The sequence below is a fragment of the Meles meles genome, chromosome 16 (genome assembly GCF_922984935.1).
Source record: "Meles meles chromosome 16, mMelMel3.1 paternal haplotype, whole genome shotgun sequence".
In the NCBI taxonomy this organism is placed as follows: domain Eukaryota; kingdom Metazoa; phylum Chordata; class Mammalia; order Carnivora; family Mustelidae; genus Meles; species Meles meles.
This window is the reverse complement of record NC_060081.1, coordinates 13,126,886-13,146,889: the sequence shown is the minus strand read 5'-3', so window position 1 is coordinate 13,146,889 and position 20,004 is coordinate 13,126,886. Positions and strand designations below refer to the sequence as shown.

At 41.6% G+C, this 20,004-nt stretch overlaps 1 protein-coding gene across 1 annotated transcript in view; it reads left to right on the top strand.

The window, feature by feature from the left end:
* The window catches only part of LOC123926830 (sulfotransferase 1C1), a 53,010-nt gene extending 33,436 nt beyond the window's left edge, over window positions 1-19,574 (top strand). Inside the window, exons 4-8 of the mRNA XM_045981069.1 lie at window positions 12,036-12,133; window positions 15,349-15,475; window positions 16,400-16,494; window positions 17,888-18,068; window positions 18,300-19,574. Coding sequence (XP_045837025.1) covers window positions 12,036-12,133; window positions 15,349-15,475; window positions 16,400-16,494; window positions 17,888-18,068; window positions 18,300-18,412 — 614 coding nt within the window. The 3' untranslated portion in view covers window positions 18,413-19,574. The remainder of the gene's footprint in view (window positions 1-12,035; window positions 12,134-15,348; window positions 15,476-16,399; window positions 16,495-17,887; window positions 18,069-18,299) is intronic.
* Window positions 19,575-20,004: the final 430 nt, after the last annotated feature.

Below are 20,004 nucleotides of genomic sequence, written 5' to 3'. Positions count from 1 at the left end.
GCAACAGGAAGGTGATGAGAAAGGTGTTGGCACCTGCAGGCTGGCCTTGAGGTTGTGGGCATGTCTATTTTGGGGGGAGGGCATGTTTTATGGACTGTAAAATTTCAGAAATTGGGAGACTAACTCCATCATGAGGAGCTGTCATGTCTATTCCCAGCATGACTCCTGAATATTATGGGAGGTTCTCATAAAATGAAGTTCGGCCCTGTCATTCGGTGAGGGGAGGCAATCCTCCCTGGAAAAAGAAGTCTCTGGATTCAGAGTCAATTGGGCTTCCTCAGGATTGGAAATGAAATCCAGGTCTTCAGAATGGGTTGCTATATCCAAAGAAGTGATAGACCCACTGGACCGTATCAGTCATGTGGGGAAGGGGTTGGGCCTCATCTAACATCTTCCACTGGCTTTGAGCCTTTGCATTAATAACTATGGAGATAGAAGGGCAGACTCTCTGCCAAGCCAAAGAAATCCAAGTAAGCAGAAGACAGGACTTTCCCTCTATATCTTTAGGGCTTGTGTCTTTGGGTTGGGATTCTCCCTTGTGATTAGAAATCCCAATTATGACACTGAGATCACCCACGGCTGCAGCTTTTGCTTTAACTCTGGATGAATTAGTCCTGCAACTGTACCTCATGGGTTGGAGGTTGGGTCACCTGCATCTCTCCAGAATTTGACCTTCAGGCTTCAGGGGTTATTTATTTATTTATTTATTATGTAACTGCTGAACTTTTCCTTTTTGAGTTTTTTTTTAACTTATTTTTTTATTATTATGTTAACCAGCATAGAGTACATCATTAGTTTTTGATGTAGTGTTCAATGATTCATTAGTTCCATGTAACATCCAGTGCTCACTGAGGGTCTTCTAAAAGGTTAAGCATGTGGGGATGCTTGCAAATACTGCTAGTTGACTCACATCCGTGGGTTCAATAACAGCTCAGAGCCAACAGCCAGTCAGCCCCTTTTCCTCCCTCCTGCCTACAGTCTTTTAAAATATTTTTAATATTAAGTCATGTAAAGTTTCAAATTTCAGTTTCTAATTCTTTATTACCCCCCACAGATTTGACCCTGTGAATTGTCACTGTGGCAGCCGTCCCCAGTGGTCATTGCGAGCTGCTTCCCTCTCCAGGGTGTCCCAATCCACCTCATTGGGTTTGGGATCATCCTCCACTAAATGGTGGTAGGATCATTAAGGCCAACCCCTAGAACTCAAGACTATATAGAATGAGTGTCTTGGCGTGTTGGTACACCTCGACATTGATCAGTGCCATATTTATGAGTGTTTTACATGAGTGAAATCTTGCTAATTTCCTTGGACATTTTAGTTGGTGCAGGCAGCAGGTGTTCAGGTCATTTGTATTAGGCAATTAGATTTTGTGCCACTACACACCAGGAGTGGGACCCACGATACCACAGGGTCAGGGGACAAGATGCCGCAACAGCAAGTTATCCAGTGACAGAAGGACCACAGGCCTCAGTCACTCTTGCCTTTTCGAGGGACTGTGACTTTCCCAGTGAGGGCATCCCTATCATCCAAGTTAAAACTCAGAGTCCTAGTGCCTCCCACAAGCAAAGCCAATCAGGTCAGGAGAGTCTCCCTCTCCTCTTAGGGGCAATGCACCTTTATCTTATCCCACATTTGGGCAAGATTTGCAACTCACATGTTCACCTCTGTTAACTAAGGGCAATAGAACCTTGTCAAAATCTTAGCCAATTGTCCCTAACAGTCAGCCGCTGGATCTGTGCTAAGAGTTGAAAATCACACTCAAAGTCTAACACCCAGCCAGGTACCCCCTGGGCATTATTAATAGATGGGAAACACATCTATAGCCTCTCAAATCAGTTCCAATTAGCAATACTCTTGAGGTCTTGAGGTTTGAGAGAACTCTGGTTGTTTTTTTGGTATTTTTTGGTTTTGGTTTTGGTTTTGGTGGGGTTTTTTTGGAGTTGCACTTGGGTTAGGAACTTGAGGCAGCCCTCTTGAACAGACACCATGCAATAGCACAAGCAGTGCGACTAAATTCCAGTAGGCAATGGACTCCTCCCCAGTGGACTACTTACCTGAGAAAGCTAGTCAGTAAACCATTTGCAGCTAAAATGCATTCCTCATTATCAAAGGCAAACTAACTCAATCCATCCTACTTGTGAAGCCAACTGTGACTTTGTTATGTGAACATTTGTTTAACAGAGTCCCAGGTGGGCTGGTGAGCCCCAACTTAAGAAAAGAGCAAAGAGAATTGAAATAGATTTACTGCTCCCACATCTTGGAAGAAGTACAGGGCATGCCTCTAGGGGCCAAAGAGGGAGGTCCAGACGGTGCAGGCAGAGAGATAGGACATGGGGAACATGCCCTTATTAGTGTCCACATGTGGAAAATTTGGGGGTTTCTGGGCTAAGTCCAGATTGGTCAATTCAAACCAAAAGGAGCAGTTTTTGGCAAGCTCTGAAGAGATCTTATCCAAGGAAGTGCTCCAAAGGAAGGCCCTGGGAGGCAGGGGAGACTATTGATTCCAGCGCCATGGAGGTGTCTCTGTAGGCTGGTGCTGGTACATGAACTGCAGGAGGGGCAGGGTCAGTTCAAGGCCCCTGCAGGGTGCTTGACCACACAGAACAGATTACAACATTATGGAGTAGTTTAGCTAAAATCTCAATAGAGGCAAATTAAAGACTTCTTTTCCAGAAAGTTTGCTCAGATTGCAGATTTAAATATTAGTTCTATTTCACTGTTTTTATTTTCTTCTCAAGAACTGTAGTATATGTTCACATTAGAGCCACTGCGCCTGTCTTCCAGCTCAGACACATTCTCTCTGACCCTTTTTTTTTTCTTTATTTCCTCACTGCCCGTTGCTTGGTTATCTCTCACTTTTCTTCAACTCCTTTTGATTAAATTTTCTTTCGGGGAGTCAAGATAGTGGGGAAGTAGGAGGAGGTGCCGTTTCAACCTGTACCCTAAAGTGAGCTGATTACCTACCAAAGAACTCCGATCACCCATGAAATCAGCCTGAGGTCAGAATTATACATGTCTGGATCCCTATGGGGTCAGAAGACGCCAGTGGCAGGTAAAGCAGAGTGGGAAAGTCAGACTGATATCGGAAGATAAACAAAAGGGGGAGGGAGCCACCAGAGGTGACCGATTGGAAAGTAATACCCCAATACGAGAGTGCCCTGTGTCTGGGGACCAGCATTAACTTGGAGTCTGGTTGAAAGCACCCAAAAAAAAAAAAAAAAAAGAGCAAAGGATCATAGGGGGAAATAGTGGGAATCAGGGTGGTTAGGGGCAGGGGCTTAAGTCTCTGGACCCAGGACAGCCTCCCCTGGTGCTGAGCCAGAGAGAGTGCAGAGGAGAAACCAGGTCTAGGTCCCTGGGCCGCCAGTGCGCCTGGGAATGAGTGGGGTATGTCTCCCATGAGGGGCTGGGAGCCTGGCCAGACAGCATTCCTGAAACGGGAGCGTCCCACACCCTCCCCTGGGAGAGGTACTCATAGGTGCTAGCCTGGAGCTCTGGCATCCAGGAAAACCAGACGTTACCAGCCTGGGCCAGTGGGAAAATCTCAGTGTGCGATCGCTGCTTGGAACCTCTCTGGCGGTCTGGAGCTGCCCAGACAGCTGCCGCTGCCCTGGTATTGGGTACAACCAGGAGCTCCTGCATCCCCAGGGACCGTGACTCAGAACCGACTCTGCCAGCAGCTCTGCAGAGCATTCTGAGGCTTCTCTCTGGGAGGGAGGTCGGGGTGCAGTTTGCTCTCCTCTAAACCTCCAAAAACCATCAAAAGCTGTCAAGGCAAGAGAAAACAGATGAAAGAACATAAAACGTCCAAAGAACAAAAGCCTGAAAAAAACGATTTCCTCAGAGCCCACCCCCTTGAGGGGGGTGGAAGGATCTAACTCAGGGAACAACATTGTGTGAAAACCCACGTGGCAGGCCCCTCCCCCAGAAAACCAAACAGGAAGGAAGAAAAAAAAAAAAAAAAAGAAGACTACAAGAGAATAACCACCACTACTTCATAAATACAACTTTTATTTTTAACTCTTTACCAATATTCTGATTCTTTTATATATATATACATACAGATAATTTTTTAACCTATGTACCATCACACTGAGATGTACAGTACATCAAATTCCTTAATAACCTTCTAACCTGAACTTTTTGATACATACACCCGTGTTTTTCTTTTGCTTTTCTATTTTTTTTTAATTTTAACTTGGTTTAGTCTGGTTTATTCTTTTTTAAATTTTATTTTCTAATATACATATAGAGTTAAACTTCAAGGTAAACCCATTTCCCCAATCAATGCTACCCCTATAAGCAAACCAATTTTTAATCCCCCTATATCTTAGGAAAGTTGAGTCCCTTAACAAAAACATCCAGATACATACAGGAAGAATCAAAATAACCTGAGTTATTGAGAATTTATAACCACTCTCCCAACTTCTCCTTGTGCCAGTGTTTCTGTGTATTTGTGTTTGTCCTGATAGTATATAAATCTTATACTTGGGGTTCTTTCTGATGAGGTTCTTCCTTTTTTTGCTTATATATATATATATCTGTATATATATATATATATATATATATATATATATATACATATCTATCTATCTATCTATATATATATACAGATGTATATATATGTATATATATATACATGTATATATATATACAGATATATATATATATACAGATATAGATGTATATATATGTATATATATATACATGTGTATATATATATATACATGTATATATATATACATATATATACATCTGTATAGATAGATAGATAGATAGATAGATAGATAGATATAGATATATATATTTCCCCCTCTGGTCATATACTTTTATCAGTCTTTTTGTTTGGTCTGTTTTTGTTTGTATACTTCATAAATCTTACCTTGGGGCACATTTGGGCTGAGCCTTCTCTTTTATCATCCCTTTTTTTTCCCTGTCTCTCTCTTTTTTTTCCTTTTTTCTTTTCTTTTCTTTTTTTTTTCTTCTTCTCTATTTCGTTTTCTTTTCTTTTTTCTCCCATTTGGGTGGGAAACCCTGATTGCACAGAAGTGTTCCAGGGTGCAACTTGACTGCACCACAATCAATAAATCCAGCTGCATCCATTCTCTTACCAAAATGACTAGGAGGAGGAATGCCCAAAGAAGAAAAATACAGAGGATGGACCTTCTGCAACAGAGCTAATGGCTATTGACATAGACAATATGTTGGAAAAGGAATTCAGGCTAACAATTATCCAGGCAATAGCTAGGTTGGAGAAAGCCATGGATGACCAAACGGAATTGATTAGGGAAGAACTGAAAGCCACCAGGAATGATGTTCACAATGTTAGGGCAGAACTGAAAGCCACCAGGGATGATGTTCAAAATGCTCTCAATGAATTCCAAACTAATCTAAATTCTCTAAAAGCTAGGGTAACTGAGGCAAAAGATAGAATTAGTGATCTGGAGGACAAACAGATAGAGAGAAAGGATCAGGAGGAAGACTGGAAAAAAAGCTCAGAAGCCACAAAAACAGAATCAGGGAAATAAATGATGCCATGAAACGTTCCAACATCAGAATTATCGGAATCCCTGAAGGGGAGAAGAAAGAAGTCCAGAAGATATAGTGGAAGAAGTTGTCTATGAAAATTTTCCCAATCTCACGAATGGAAACAACGTTCATGTACTAGAGGCAGAGAGGTTTCCCCTCAAGATTTTAGATTCTCGAAAGTCCTCAGGACACCTTATAGTTAAAATGAGGAAGTATGATTCTAGACAGACCCTCTTAAAAGCAGCTAGGACAAAGAAGCTCCTTACATACAGAGGAAAGCCAATTAGAATAATGTCAGACCTGTCCGCAGAGACCTGGCAAGCCAGGAAGGGCTGGCAAAATATATTCAGAGTACTAAATGAGAAGAACATGCAGCCAAGAATACTCTATCCAGCAAGACTGACATTCAAAATGGATGGAGAGATAAGAGTTTCCAAGACTGGCAAGGCTTAAAAGACTATGCAACCACTAAGCCGACATTGCAGGAAATATTAAGGGGGGTCCTATAAAAGAGAAAAAATCCTAAGAATAGCATTGAACAGAAATATAGAGTCAATCCACAGAAAGAAAGACTTCAAAGGTAACACGACGTCAATAAAAACGTATCTATCAATAATCACTCTCAATGTGAATGGCCTAAATGTACCCATAAAATGACACAGGGTTGCAGATTGGATAAAACGACAGGACCCATCCATATGTTGTCTACAAGAGACCCACTTTGAACCTAAGGATACACTCAGACTGAAAGCGAAGGGATGGAGAAGAATCTTTCATGCCAATGGGCCTCAAAAGAAGCCCGAGGTAGCGATTCTCATATCAGATAAATTAGATTTTAAACTAAAGACTGTAGTCAGAGATACAGAAGGACACTACATAATTCTTAAAGGGACTATCCACCAAGATGATCTAACAATTGTAAATATCTATGCCCCAATATGGGAGCAACCAATTACATAAGAAAACTATTAATCAAGATAAAGAGTCATATTGATATGAAGACATTAATAGTAGGAGATCTTAATACACCTCTCTCAGTAATAGACAGACCATTGAAGCAGAAAATTAATAAAGAACTAAGAGCATTGAATGAAACATTGGACCAGATGGACCTCATAGATATATACAGAACATTCCACCCTAAAACAACAGAATACTCATTCTTCTCAAGTGCACATGGAACCTTCTCCAGAATAGACCACATACTGGGTCACAAAGCAGGACTCAACCGATACCAAAAGACTGACATTATTCCCTGCATATTCTCAGATCACAATGCTTTGAAACTGGAGCTCAATCACAAGGAAAAGTTCGGAAGGAACTCAAACACCTGGAAGCTAAATACCACCTTGCTTAAGAATGCTTGGATCAACCAGGAGATCAAAGATGAACTTAAACAATTCATGGAAACCAATGAGAATGAAGACACTTCGGTCCAAAACCTATGGGATACAGCAAAGGCGGTTCTATGGGGGAAATACATAGCCATCCAAGCCTCCCTCAAAAACACTGAAAAATCCAGAATACACCAGCTGTCTCTACACCTTAAAGAACTGGAGAATGAACAACAAATCAAACCAACTCCACATGCAAGAAGGGAAATAATCAAGATTAGAGCAGAGATCAGTGAGGTAGAAACCAGAGATACAGTAGAACGTATCAATGAAACTAGAAGCTGGTTTTTGAAAGAATCAATAAGATTGATAAACCACTGGCCACACTAATCCAAAAGAAAGGAGAGAAAGCCCAAATTAATAAAATTATGAATGAAAAGGGAGAGATCACAACGAACACCAAGGAAATAGAAACAATCATCAGAAATTATTACCAACAGTTATATGCCAATAAGCTAAGCAACCTAGATGAAATGGATGCATTCCTGGAAAACTACAAACTCCCAAAATTGAACCAGGAAGAAATTGACAACCTGAATAGACCGATATCTAGTAACGAGATTGAGGCAGTGATCAAAAACCTCCCAAAAAACAAGAGCCCAGGACCTGACGGATTCCCTGGGGAATTCTACCAAACTTTCAAAGAAGAAATAACACCAATTCTCCTGAAGCTGTTCCAAAAAACTGAAGCAGAAGGAAAACTTCCAGACTCTTTTTATGAAGCCAGCATTATCCTGATCCCCAAACCAGGCAAAGACCCTACCAAAAAGGAGAATTTCAGACCAATATCACTGATGAATATGGATGCAAAGATTCTCAACAAGATCCTAGCAAACAGGATCCAGCAGCACATTAAAAAGATTATCCACCATGACCAGGTGGGATTCATCCCTGGGTTACAAGGTTGGTTCAACTTTCGCAAATCAATCAATGTGATAGAACAAATCAATAAAGAGAAGAGAGAAGAACCACATCATCCTCTCAATTGATGCAGAAAAAGCATTTGACAAAATCCAGCATCCATTCCTGATTAAAACGCTTCAAAGTATAGGGATAGAGGGAACATTCCTGAACTTCATAAAATCTATCTATGAAAGACCCACAGCAAATATCATCTTCAGTGGGAAAAAGCTTGCAGCCTTCCTGTTGAGATCAGGAACACGACAAGGATGCCCACTCTCACCACTCTTGTTCAACATAGTATTAGAAGTCCTAGCAACGGCAATCAGACTGGCAAGGAAGAAGTCAAACTCTCTTTCTTCGCAGATGACATGATTCTTTATATGGAAAACCCCAAAGACTCCACCCCCAAACTACTAGAACTCATACAGCAATTCAGTAACGTGGCAGGATACAAAGTCAATGTACAGAAATCAGTGGCTTTCTTATACACTAACAATGAAAATACAGAAAGGGAAATTAGAGAATCGATTCCATTTACTATAGCACCAAGAACCATAAGACACCTGGAAATAAACCTAACCAAAGAGGTAAAGGACCTGTACTCGAGGAACTACAGAACACTCATGAAAGAAATTGAAGAAGACACAAAAAGATGGAAGACTGTTCCATGCTCTTGGATTGGAAGAATAAACATTGTTAAAATGTCTATACTGCCTAGAGCAATCTATATTTTAACGCCATTCAGATCAAAATTTCACCGGTATTTTTCAAAGAGCTGGAGCAAATAATCCTACAATTTGTATGGAATCAGAAGAGACCCCGAATTGCTAAGGAAATGTTGAAAAACAAAACTGGCAGCATCACGTTACCTGATTTCAAGCTTTACTACAAAGCTGCGATCACCAAGACAGCATGGTACTGGCATAAAAACAGACATAAAGACCAGTGGAACAGAGTGGAGAGGCCAGATATGGGCCCTCAACTCTATGGTCAAATAATCTTCGACAAAACAGGAAAAAATATACAATGGAAAAAAGACAGTCTCTTCAATAAATGGTGTGGGAAAACTGGACAGCTATATGTAGAAGAAGGAAACTCAACTATTCTCTTACAACGTACACAAAGATAAACTCATAATGGATAAAAGACCTCAACTTGAGACAGGAATCCATCAGAATCCTAGAGGAGAACATAGGCAGTTACCTCTTCGATATCAGCCACAGCAACTTCTTTCAAGATATGTCTCCAAAGGCCAAGGAAACAAAAGCAAAAATGAACTTTTGGGACTTCATCAAGATCAAAAGCTTCTGCACAGCAAAGGAGACAGTCAACAAAACAAAAAGGCAACCCACGGAATGGGAGAAGATATTTGCAAATGACAGTACAGACAAAAGGTTGATATCCAGGATCTATAAAGAACTCCTCAAACTCAACACACACAAAACAGATAATCATGTCAAAAAATGGGCAGAAGATATGAACAGACACTTCTCCAATGAAGACATACAAATGGCTATCAGACACATGAAAAAATGTTCATCATCACTAGCCATCAGGGAGATTCAAATTAAAGGCACATTGAGATACCACCTGACACCAGTTAGAATGGCCAAAATTAGCAAGACAGGAAACAACGTGTGTTGGAGAGGATGTGGAGAAAGGGGAACCTTCTTCCACTGTTGGTGGGAATGCAAGTTGGTGCAGCCATTTTGGAGAACAGTGTGGAGATTCCTCAAGAAATTAAAAATAGAGCTTCCCTATGACCTTGCAATTGCACTGCTGGGTATTTATCCCAAAGATACAGAGGTAGTGAAAAGAAGAACCATCTGTACCCCAATGTTTATTGCAGCAATGGCCATGGTCGCCAAACTGTGGAAAGAACCAAGATGCCCTTCAACGGATGAATGGATAAGGAAGATGTGGTACATATACACAATGGAGTATTATTCCTCCATCAGAAAGGATGAATACCCAACTTTTGTAGCAACATGGATTAGACTGGAAGAGATTATGCTGAGCGAAATAAGTCAAGCAGAGACGGTCAAGTATCATATGGTTTCACTTATTTGTGGAGCATAACAAAGAACATCGAGGACATGGGGAGATGGAGAGGAGAAGGGAGTCGAGGGAAATTGGAGGGGGAGATGAACCATGAGAGACTCTGAAAAACAACCAGAGGGTTTTGAAGGGGCGGAGGGTGGGAGGTTGGGGAATCAGGTGGTGGGTAATAGGGAGGGCACATACTGCATGGAGCACTGTGTGTGGTGCAAAAACAATGACTACTGTTACGCTGAGAATTAAAAAAAAATAATAAAAAAACTTAAAAACAAAAATAAAAATAAAAATTTTCTTTCAAACCTATCCTTCATTGTCAACCTTGTGATTTAATCTTCACTTCTTATGTTATTGTGTCTTCTTCTATTTCTCTCCTGAGTTCCATCAAGTCTTTTTTCATTTGTCACCTTTCCTCTTTTGAGGGGGGGTGGTTCTGTTTTGGTTCCTAATTTTTCTGAGTTACTTGTTCATATTTGTTTTGGATGTTTAATTAAGTTTGGAGTGTCATGTTACAATTTTGTTTAGGTTTACAGTTGAGTTTGGGGTAGAATTTTTATCAGGTTAAGGCCTTGGTTTCCCTTTTCTGGTTTTTATAGCAGTTTTGTATTCATGAGACCTGCCTTTTTCTGTTTGTATTCATTTCATTGCCATAGTTCCTAGTTTGAAAGCATCTTTTTCTGTCCAATCTGTCCTTTGCTGTGCCATTTTATTTATTGATGGTTGCAGGGAGGGGTGGGGAATTAGTGGCTATGTCTTCTCTTTCTGCAGGATTTTTAATTTTTTTCCTCTTACTTTCTTCTTTCTTATCGCCTCTGGGTCTCTAGGGGGTGTCTCCCCTTCTCTGTATATCTGATCCTCCATCAGAAGCTGTGCTTCTCCAACCAAGGCTGCCAGTCTGCCTCACTTGCAAGCCACTTCCCCTGAGTTTGGTGCTGCGTGTAGCCAAATCCCAGTCTGTATTTATTATTTGTATAAAATAAATTTTATTTATTTGAGAGAGAGAGAGAGAGCACACACAAGCAGGGAAGGCAGAAGGGCAGAGGGAGAGGGAGAAGCAGACACCCCACTGAGCAGGGAGCTCGACTTGGGGCTTGATTCCAGGACCCTGGGATCATGAGCTGAGCCAAAGGCAGACATTTAACTGTCTGAGCCACCCATTGTGCCTGTATTTGGTATTTTAACACTCAGCATTGGACATTCTGCTTCCAAGAGGGATTTTATCTGTGATTTACCTAGTTGTTTCTTGACTCTCTGCTGCTTTCCACAAAGTTTCTTAGGCCTCCCCCTCTATGGCTTTCCACACCCACGGATGAATGGATTTCCAGTCCTGGCTGTCACATTTACTAACTTGGAGAAATTACTTGACCACCGTAAGGCTCAATTTTTCATCTGAAAATACATCCCAGCACAGAACACAGTGCTGGTGTTTGGCAGCTGTTGCAGTTCTTGGCCTGGAAAGTAAAGGCTAAAAGAAAGCCTGAAGCTACTTACATGGAACTGCTGGCCTTGTAGAGCTGACCAATAACCCACCTCTCTTAATGAAGCCAGCTCTTATCCAGCTGCCTTAATCTACTTCCCATTGTAGTAATAGAAAACCCCAAAGGACAAAATATCCAAGTGCTTGTTGGGATCATAGCTGCACCAACCTCATACCTCTCAAAACATCTTCATCTTCCCACACAAGTATAACCAATACCCAGCAAATAAGGAGAGTACTGTTGCCTCAACGGTTTCCAGTATCTCATTAGTGCTCTCCTCTACCTGTGGATGGTAACGTTGTCATTAGGAGGTAAGCATTTAGACATGTAAAACCATAATTTTAGGTAGAGCCAGCTATTTTGTAAACCCCATTTCAGATATTTGACAAAACAATAATATTGAATTTGTGGAGCTGATAAGAGGGGGAGCGGGCTATGGACATTGGGGAGGGGAGGCGAACCATAAGAGACTATGGACTCTGAAAAACAACCTGAGGGTTTTGAAGGGTCAGGGGTGGGAGGTTGGGGGAACAGGTGGTGGGTAATGGGGAGGGCACGTTTTGCATGGAGCACTGGGTGTTGTGCAAAAAGAATGAATACTGTTACGCTGAAAAAAAAAATAAAATGGAAAAAAAAAAAAAGTGTTCAGCTAAATGGTGTGGCCTTCTTTCCCAGGTCTGGATCTGGCCAACAAAATGCCTTCTCCTAGAATTTTGAAGACTCACCTGCCTGCTCAGTTGCTGCCACCTTCCTTCTGGAAAGAAAATTCAAAGGTAGGAAAAGCCAACTTTTTAAATCCAGTTTGAGTCAGTAAGGACAGAGAATATCTCCATCTAAGTAGAAACAATCAAAGTCATTGAAAGATAATAACCTGTGGAGGTATAGTGCAGATGGTGGGATTACTCCCACATTCCCACATACTCCATGTTGGATCCAGCTTTCCTTCAAAATATTATTTCTGGGTACATACCAGGAAGTTTTCAGACAAAATCATTCTGGTTAGAGCAAGAGATGAAACAAAACACATATTTCCTGAAGAAGGATATTATCTTAGTTCAAATCATCTATGAAGCAGAAGTCAAGGCCAAGGAAGACATAAAAGGGATTTATTTAGGGAAAACCTGTGGAGAGAAAGGTAGAGCAAGACAAAGGAAGATGGTACCACTCTGGCCACCCTTAGAGCAAATCTCATGGAACAAGCTCTCCGGAACTGTTAGACCACTGTGTCCTCCATTTTCAAAATTTTTCATTTATTCTGACACTTTCAAATTCAGGTTTGATGGGCAATGTACATCAAATATACTAGTGTTTCTTTTTTTTTATTTTATTTTATTTTTTAAGATTTATTTATTTATTTGACAGACAGAGATCACAAGCAGGCAGAGAGGCAGGCAGAGAGAGAGGAGGAAGCAGGCCTCCTGCTGAGCAGAGAGCCTGACGAGGGACTCGATCCCAGGACTCTGGGATCATGACCTGAGCCGAAGGCGGAGGCTTTAACCCACTGAGCCACCCAGGCGCCCCCTAGTGTTTCTTTTTAATCTACTTCATCAGGGACTCTTAAAGTCAATGATACATGGAATATAAGCCAAATATTGACTTATAAATTTGCCATGAAAAGTGTAGCCATCCAGCAGAATCAAATGCTTATATCAACTAGACCAGCATGTCTTCTCCTTGTGAAAAAGCTACTTTAGAAACCCAGACTGAAACCTTCCAAGGAAACCATAAGGGTCAAGTCTGTGAGCCGAAACACTCTCTCCTCCATACAGTGTTACGATACACAGTGCAAGTGATTGTTTTTTACTCTCTTTTTTCTGGGATTCTCTGCGTCACCAGCTCTTCATCTTGCCCATCTCCAAAGAAGGTACAATACAATTGAATAGGATTTCATATATCAAAGTGTTATCCCATTCCTGATCTGCTTCCTTGGGATTACACCCAGGTCACCTGGACCTGTGAAAACTTCCTGCATTATACCCATAGATGGATAATTTCAGTCATATGTGACTGTTGCTGACCAAGAAGCAATATTGTTTCCAAATGATAGTGTAGACTCAATGTCAGAAGACACAATAACATCTTGTTAGTCATCATACTAGCACCTTCTTTTTGTAAAATTAGGCCTTCTAAAAATGTAAAAATCTCAATGACACCACCTCCCTTTATCTTCTCAGAGTTGTGAATTATTTGAGTAGGAAGTTACCTTAGAGAGCTTAGCCCAAGATTTTCATTTCATGATACAGTAGTAAGCTAAATATCCATCCCCTAAAGATACCCATATCCTAATCACCAGAAACTTAATGTGACCTTATATGATAAAATGGGCTTGCAGATGTGATTTAAGTTTGGGATCTCAAGAAGGAAGGTTATATCCTGGGTTATCTAGGTGAACCTAAATATCCTCACAAGGATCCTTATAAGAGGGAGGCAAGAAGATCAGAGGAAGAAGTTGGAGATGTGACAAGTGAAGCCAGGGATTGGGTCAAGAGCCAAGGAATGTAGGTTGCCTCCAGATGCTAGCAACAGCAAGGGAAGGGATTCTCGCCTAACATCACCAAAGGGACCAGCCCTGCCAACAGCTTGACCTGAGCCTCCAGAACCATAAGAAAATAAATTTCTTATTGTTTTAAGCCACTATATCTTTGGGAATTTGTTACTGCAGCCAGAGGGGACTCACACAGATGGATCAGCAAAAAGTGTATTGGACATTATGTCACACCCGGTCATCCGACTCCTACCACAAGCACAATGAATATGTTCCCTGTCTAGCCCAGACTGCCCCTTTGCAATTACTCAAGCTTACAAAAAGGCAATAACCGACACAAGCATTAAGAAATACATTTACAGGGGCACCTGGGTGGCTCAGTTTGTTAAGCGTCGGCCTTCAGGTCAGGTCATGATCTCAGAGTCCTGGGACCAAGCTCCACATCCAGCTCCCTGCTCAGCAGGGAGTCTGTTTCTCCCTCTGCCTCTTCCTCCCCCTGCTTCTGCTCTCTCTCTCTCAAATAAATAAAAGAAGAAAAGAAAAAGAAAGAGAGAGAGAGAAAGACATTTATATTACGGCAAGATGATACAGCTGTGTCACACTTTTGGGTTCCCTACATGCCCTCATAAATATCAGAGAAAAATTGAGCAGGAGGAAAAGAGGCAGAGAAACAGACCTGGTCCATGTTCCTATACGGCAGCAGTCTATGGAAAAGCAGTAGGGAAAGCAAGAGCTTGGGACAATTGCCTAAGAGGGAAATGTCGGTGGGTGAGTGGTTCTGTTGGACACGGAAATTCTGCTCAGTAAGTGAGACACGTGGAAATGCTTGAGAAACCATTAATGTGCACCTCCATCCCAGCTCTGCACATAGCAACACAGGTGGGCAGGGAACAGCAGGACAAGAAGCCAAGAGGTCAGCTCTCCCCAGCCATACCACAACACTGCTTTTCCAATGAGGAGAATCATCACAAGGAGTTCCAAAAGCAGACTTAGCACTGCCTTCAAAGATCCTACAATATTATCACAAATGAAAAGTATGAATGATCATTCATCTATAAGGCTGAAGTTCATTGTGTATAGGGGAGACTAGACTAGATGGCTTACTGCTTTAGCTAACCCCTGTGCAATAACCAAATTAGAGTCCTTGCTTAGTACAAGCCAAGGAAGACCTACTTTTCACATACTGGAAAATACAACAGCGGCCTAGTTAGCCTTCAGAAATGTCATAATTAGGGCAACTGTAGTATATATCCTTCAAATCAGGATACTTTTGAGAGGAGGGAGCATGCTCCTAATCGTTATCTAAGACAACAGATACACATTAGAACACTGTCTATGCAAACTGGAAGATGTAGTCATCCTGATCACAGAAAATGCATGCAAGTTCAGTTACTCAAATAGGATAATCTAAGATTCTTCTAATGTCATGGTCCTCTGCATTAAGCAATAATTTTCTCTATTTTGTTTGCTGTCTGTCTCAATCACCTTGCTGCTTGATTTCAGATTATCTATGTGGCTAGAAATCCAAAGGACTGTCTGGTGTCCTACTACCATTTCTCAAGAATGACTAAAATGGTGCCTGACCCTGGTACATGGGAGGAGTATATTGAGGCATTCAAAAATGGAAAAGGTGAGTTAAAGGAAATTATGGCCTCATGTTTGCTCATTCATTTTTCACATTTCCTTGTTCACTACTGACATCAGAAAGGAAGGGTTTTCACTGAATGATTATGGTCATCAAGGTCATGGGAGGATGTCAATGACATATTCAAACTGGATCATTTGGAGAGAATTTAGCTAAGAGACTATTTAGAAAGCTACAGGTAGAGTTTAAAGAAACCAACAGGTTTTGGGTTGAATACTAGCAGGGAGTCATTGCCCCCTGGAGAGAAGACAAGGCCCCTTAATAGGAGCTGAGGCCTTCAGTAGGGGAAAGAGTCCACCACAGTGAGCCAAAAGGAAGGGCATCAGGGAAATAAACACATTCTTCTCACTCTCCTCCTGCCTCCAAAAGCCTTTCAATGCCATTTGTTGGCAAATCCCAGGTGGAAGCCTGAGCACAAATGAGCCCACTGACACAGTCCTTAGAGGTCAACCTTGCAGGGTGGAGGAGGGTGCAGAATGGATTTGGCAGGGCCAACAAAAGACACCCAGTGCACTTATCTTCCTCCAAGTCACCATTACAGAGAGTAAATGTGCCCAAATATCTAGTAAGTATAGATTTTTCAGAATGAAAATCAGCCCACTAGGAGACAGTATTTACTGTGTACACTAATCTAGGCACCATGCAGTGATGATGCAGGGGAAAGAAAGATTATGATCTCTAGCCACTACACAGTATCTCACGTGGCAGTAAATTCAAGAGCCAAAATATAAACCAAGGAATTCAGAATACTTGTCCTTACCTCCCTAAATATTAAAAAGCCCCTGCAAATAAGAATTCTGGCCAGGGTCTTTGTCTTCTGTCTTTGTCCCTTTTATCTGAGATATCCATGCTCATTTTGTAAGTTTCAAGTAAATATTGATGCCCCTCCTTCTCTCTTTTTCCCTCAAGTGCTGTGGGGCTCCTGGTATGACCATGTGAAGGGATGGTGGGATGTGAAAGACAAGCATCGTATTCTCTACCTCTTCTATGAAGACATGAAGGAGGTGAGGGGCAGTGCAGTCTCCATCAGACCCACCATGTTCTCCAGTGCAGCAAACCACATTTGGGACCCTGGCATGTGGGCTTGCCGTAGAAGAGCCTTCAGTGCAAGTCCTTTCTCTCCATGACACTCTTCCCAACTCAGTTTTATCCTCAAAAGCTCTAGCTACTTTTCTGCTCTTTTCAATTTTCTTTGCTTCAGTTCACAGTTTCCAGCAGATCCTTCCCCCTCAGGAAATATCACATGCCTTTATAGTTGAATTAATCCTGACACTCATGAATCATGCGTCTTCAGCTACAAATGGATATCATCTCGTTTTTGATCTCATGAAATTATTATAAGGATTTATGAGATTACATTTGTAAAGTGCCTAGTTGTGTTCAGTGAATGCTCAGGGAGAGTTTTCTTCTCCCTGTTCCACACACCAGACCCACATCACAAATGAAGTTTAATCCATATAAACATTGGCAGATTGGTCCCACATATTGTGGCAGAGGACAGATTTCCACTTTTCAAGTCACTGTGTATGAGAAGCATGACAAATTCACTCTCATTGCTCTGAGAGCTAGTATCCTAGAATTACAAACTACTTATCATGCCAGTGCTGAGAAATACAATTAAAGACTATAGCTCCCTGGGGCATCTAAGTGGCTCAGTCGGTTGAGTGTCTGACTCTTGGTTTCAGCTCAGGATGTGATCTCATGGGTCATGGGAATGATCCCTGTGTCCAACTCCATGCTCAGTGGGTCATCTGCTTGAGGACTCACCCCCTTTGCCCTTCCCCCTGCCCTCTCTCTATCAAGTGAATAAATAAATCTCTTTTTTTTTTTAAAAAAAGAGTGGTATAGCTCCTTTTCTGCAACTCTTTGATCAGAAAGAACCAGGGCACAAGGATTTGCATTTCTGGGTCAACTTGAGATCTCTTGTATCCATCCCCTTACTGAGCTTCTGTTAAACTCAAAGATTTTTTGCCATCTTTTATAGCTCAAATACAAGAGTATATCATACGTGCTTCACCTGCAACATTTTCCCTCCTTTATACAATCTTTCCTGATCTCTGCCAGGACACACAATTACTCCCTTCAACAAATCTCATGACACTTTCTGTGTGCGAGCAGCATGTTTTCTGGGTGAGGTTTTGCAGTTAGTTATGTCTTCATTTCTCCCCCTATTGTAGGGTGAACTTCTGAGGGCAGGAACAGCTCTCATCTTTGTGTCATGGCAGCACCTGAGAGGGTACAGTGCCTTGCACGGAGTTATCACCTAAGGGGTAGTTGTTGAATATATTTGAACTGATCCCTTAACTTATTCCTCCCAAATATTGTTTGTCCAAACAGAAGGTCATCCGTAATAGAAAACCCAAATTTATTTGCTTTGTATAACTGCTTTACATATAGGACCCAAAGAGGGAAATTCAGAAGATATTGAAGTTCCTAGAGAAAGAAATACCAGATGAAGTCCTGAATAAAATCCTCTATCACACTTCCTTCGATGTAATGAAGCAAAACCCAATGGCCAACTACACCACTTTGCCCACCATCCTCATGGACCAATCTATCTCCCCTTTTATGAGGAAAGGTATGTAAGATTTATATTCTCAAATGCCAGATTGGACACTGTGATATCCATGATCTGCTTAGGTTTCCCAGTAGTGTTTCATGCCCCATTATTCATTCCTGTCAATGAACTACTGCATAATTTTTCAGAGCAAACTTCCTTTTTTCCCCCATTCTTGTGCTGGTTCCAAGGATGCATGCTCCCTCCTCCCTGTACTCCTGTGGCAACCTCTGAGATTTTGCCTTATTTCAGGGATGCCTGGGGATTGGAAGAACTATTTCACTGTGGCCCAGAATGAAGAATTTGACAAGGACTACCAGAAGAAAATGGCAGGGAGCACCCTGACCTTCCGCACAGAGATCTGAGGGCAACAGGGTAATCTGTCAGTTAGGATCTCCTTCCTATATTTTAGACATTTAAGTCTCATAATCACGGATACTTAAAACTACCACACACACATCCTCTAATCCTGACCTTTCCTGCACTACCCATAGATTCTATGCCACTATGATATACTTCATCCCAATATAATCAAATCCTGGGTAGAAGTTTGATGAAATAAAGTCTTGAGTAGAAGTTTAAAATTAAATAACATGATCATTCACATAGACAATTATCTCTTGCATAACACTAATCTAGGCACCATGCAGTGATGCAGGGGAAAGAAAGATTATGATTCCTGGCTGCTACACAATATTTCATGGGCAGTAAATTCAAGAGCAGAAATATAAACCAAGGAATTCAGAATACTTTTTATTCTCTCCCTAAATATTAAAAAGTCCTGTCTTCTGCAAATAAGAATTCTTGCCAGGGTCTTTGTTTTCTGTCTTTGTCCCTTTTATTTGAGATATCCATGCTCATTTTGTAAGTTTCAAGTAGATATTGATGCCCCCCCCTTCTCTCTTTTTCCCTCCAGTGCTGTGGGGCTCTTCGTAGGACCATGTGCAGGGATGGTGGGATGCAAAAGACACATGACATAACCTCATCACTAGCTCACAATGGCCTGGCTGCCCAGACGCAGAATTCATTAAAGCAGAGAAATAAGCGAGATTAGAACTTCAACACAAGAGAAAGTGAATGAGAAGGAGAGGAGAAGCGAATGCTATGGAGGATGCATAAGGGGAGCCAGGGTTTATCCTTAACCAATAAGAGTGAAACACAGAAGGTGGTCCAGCTCTCAGAGGTATTAGGTTACGAGACACAGATAGTGCTAGTGAGCTGTGCCGGATTCAGGCGGGCTCAAGCCGGACATGGTCTCAAGACCAAAGAGAAGGGCCAGAATGGGAATGACGGATGAGCAGCACAGGATAAACAAGAAACAGTTCACTTCTGAGGCCAACACAAAGCTGAAAGGCAAAAAATATTTATATTTCAGATGGGCTAGAAAGGGGGAAAAGATCCTTAAATTAGTCTTCCCTCCCCCACATAAAATAAAATACCAGCACCACATTCACTTCAAGAAAATCTTGACTATGAAGATCACATTTCATGCTTCTTAAAAAGAAGCTCTTAGGGGGCACCTGGGTGACTTGGTGGGTTAAAGCTCTGTCTTCGGCTCAGGTCATGATCCCAGGGTCCTGGAATCGAGCCCCACATTGAGCCCCGCATTGAGCCCGGCATTGGGCTGTCTGCTCAGCAGGGAGCCCGCTTCCCTTCCTCTCTCTCTGCCTGCCTCTCTGCGTACTTATGATCTCTGTCTGTCAAATAAATAAATAAAACAATCTTTAAGAAAAAAAAGAGGCTCTTAGCAAAATTATCAGGATTGCCAAATTATTCAACTACACATGTAATCATGTTCTGCTTTTTTTTTTTTTTTCAATAAAACCTGTCTCAAGAAAGTGGCAGCATTATTTACACAAGTAGTGCGAAGATCAGTGTGTTATTTTAAAAGAATGCCAGGAAGGTGCAGCCTATGGGAGTGGTGCTTTCCTATGCCACTAAATCTTAAGATATAGGA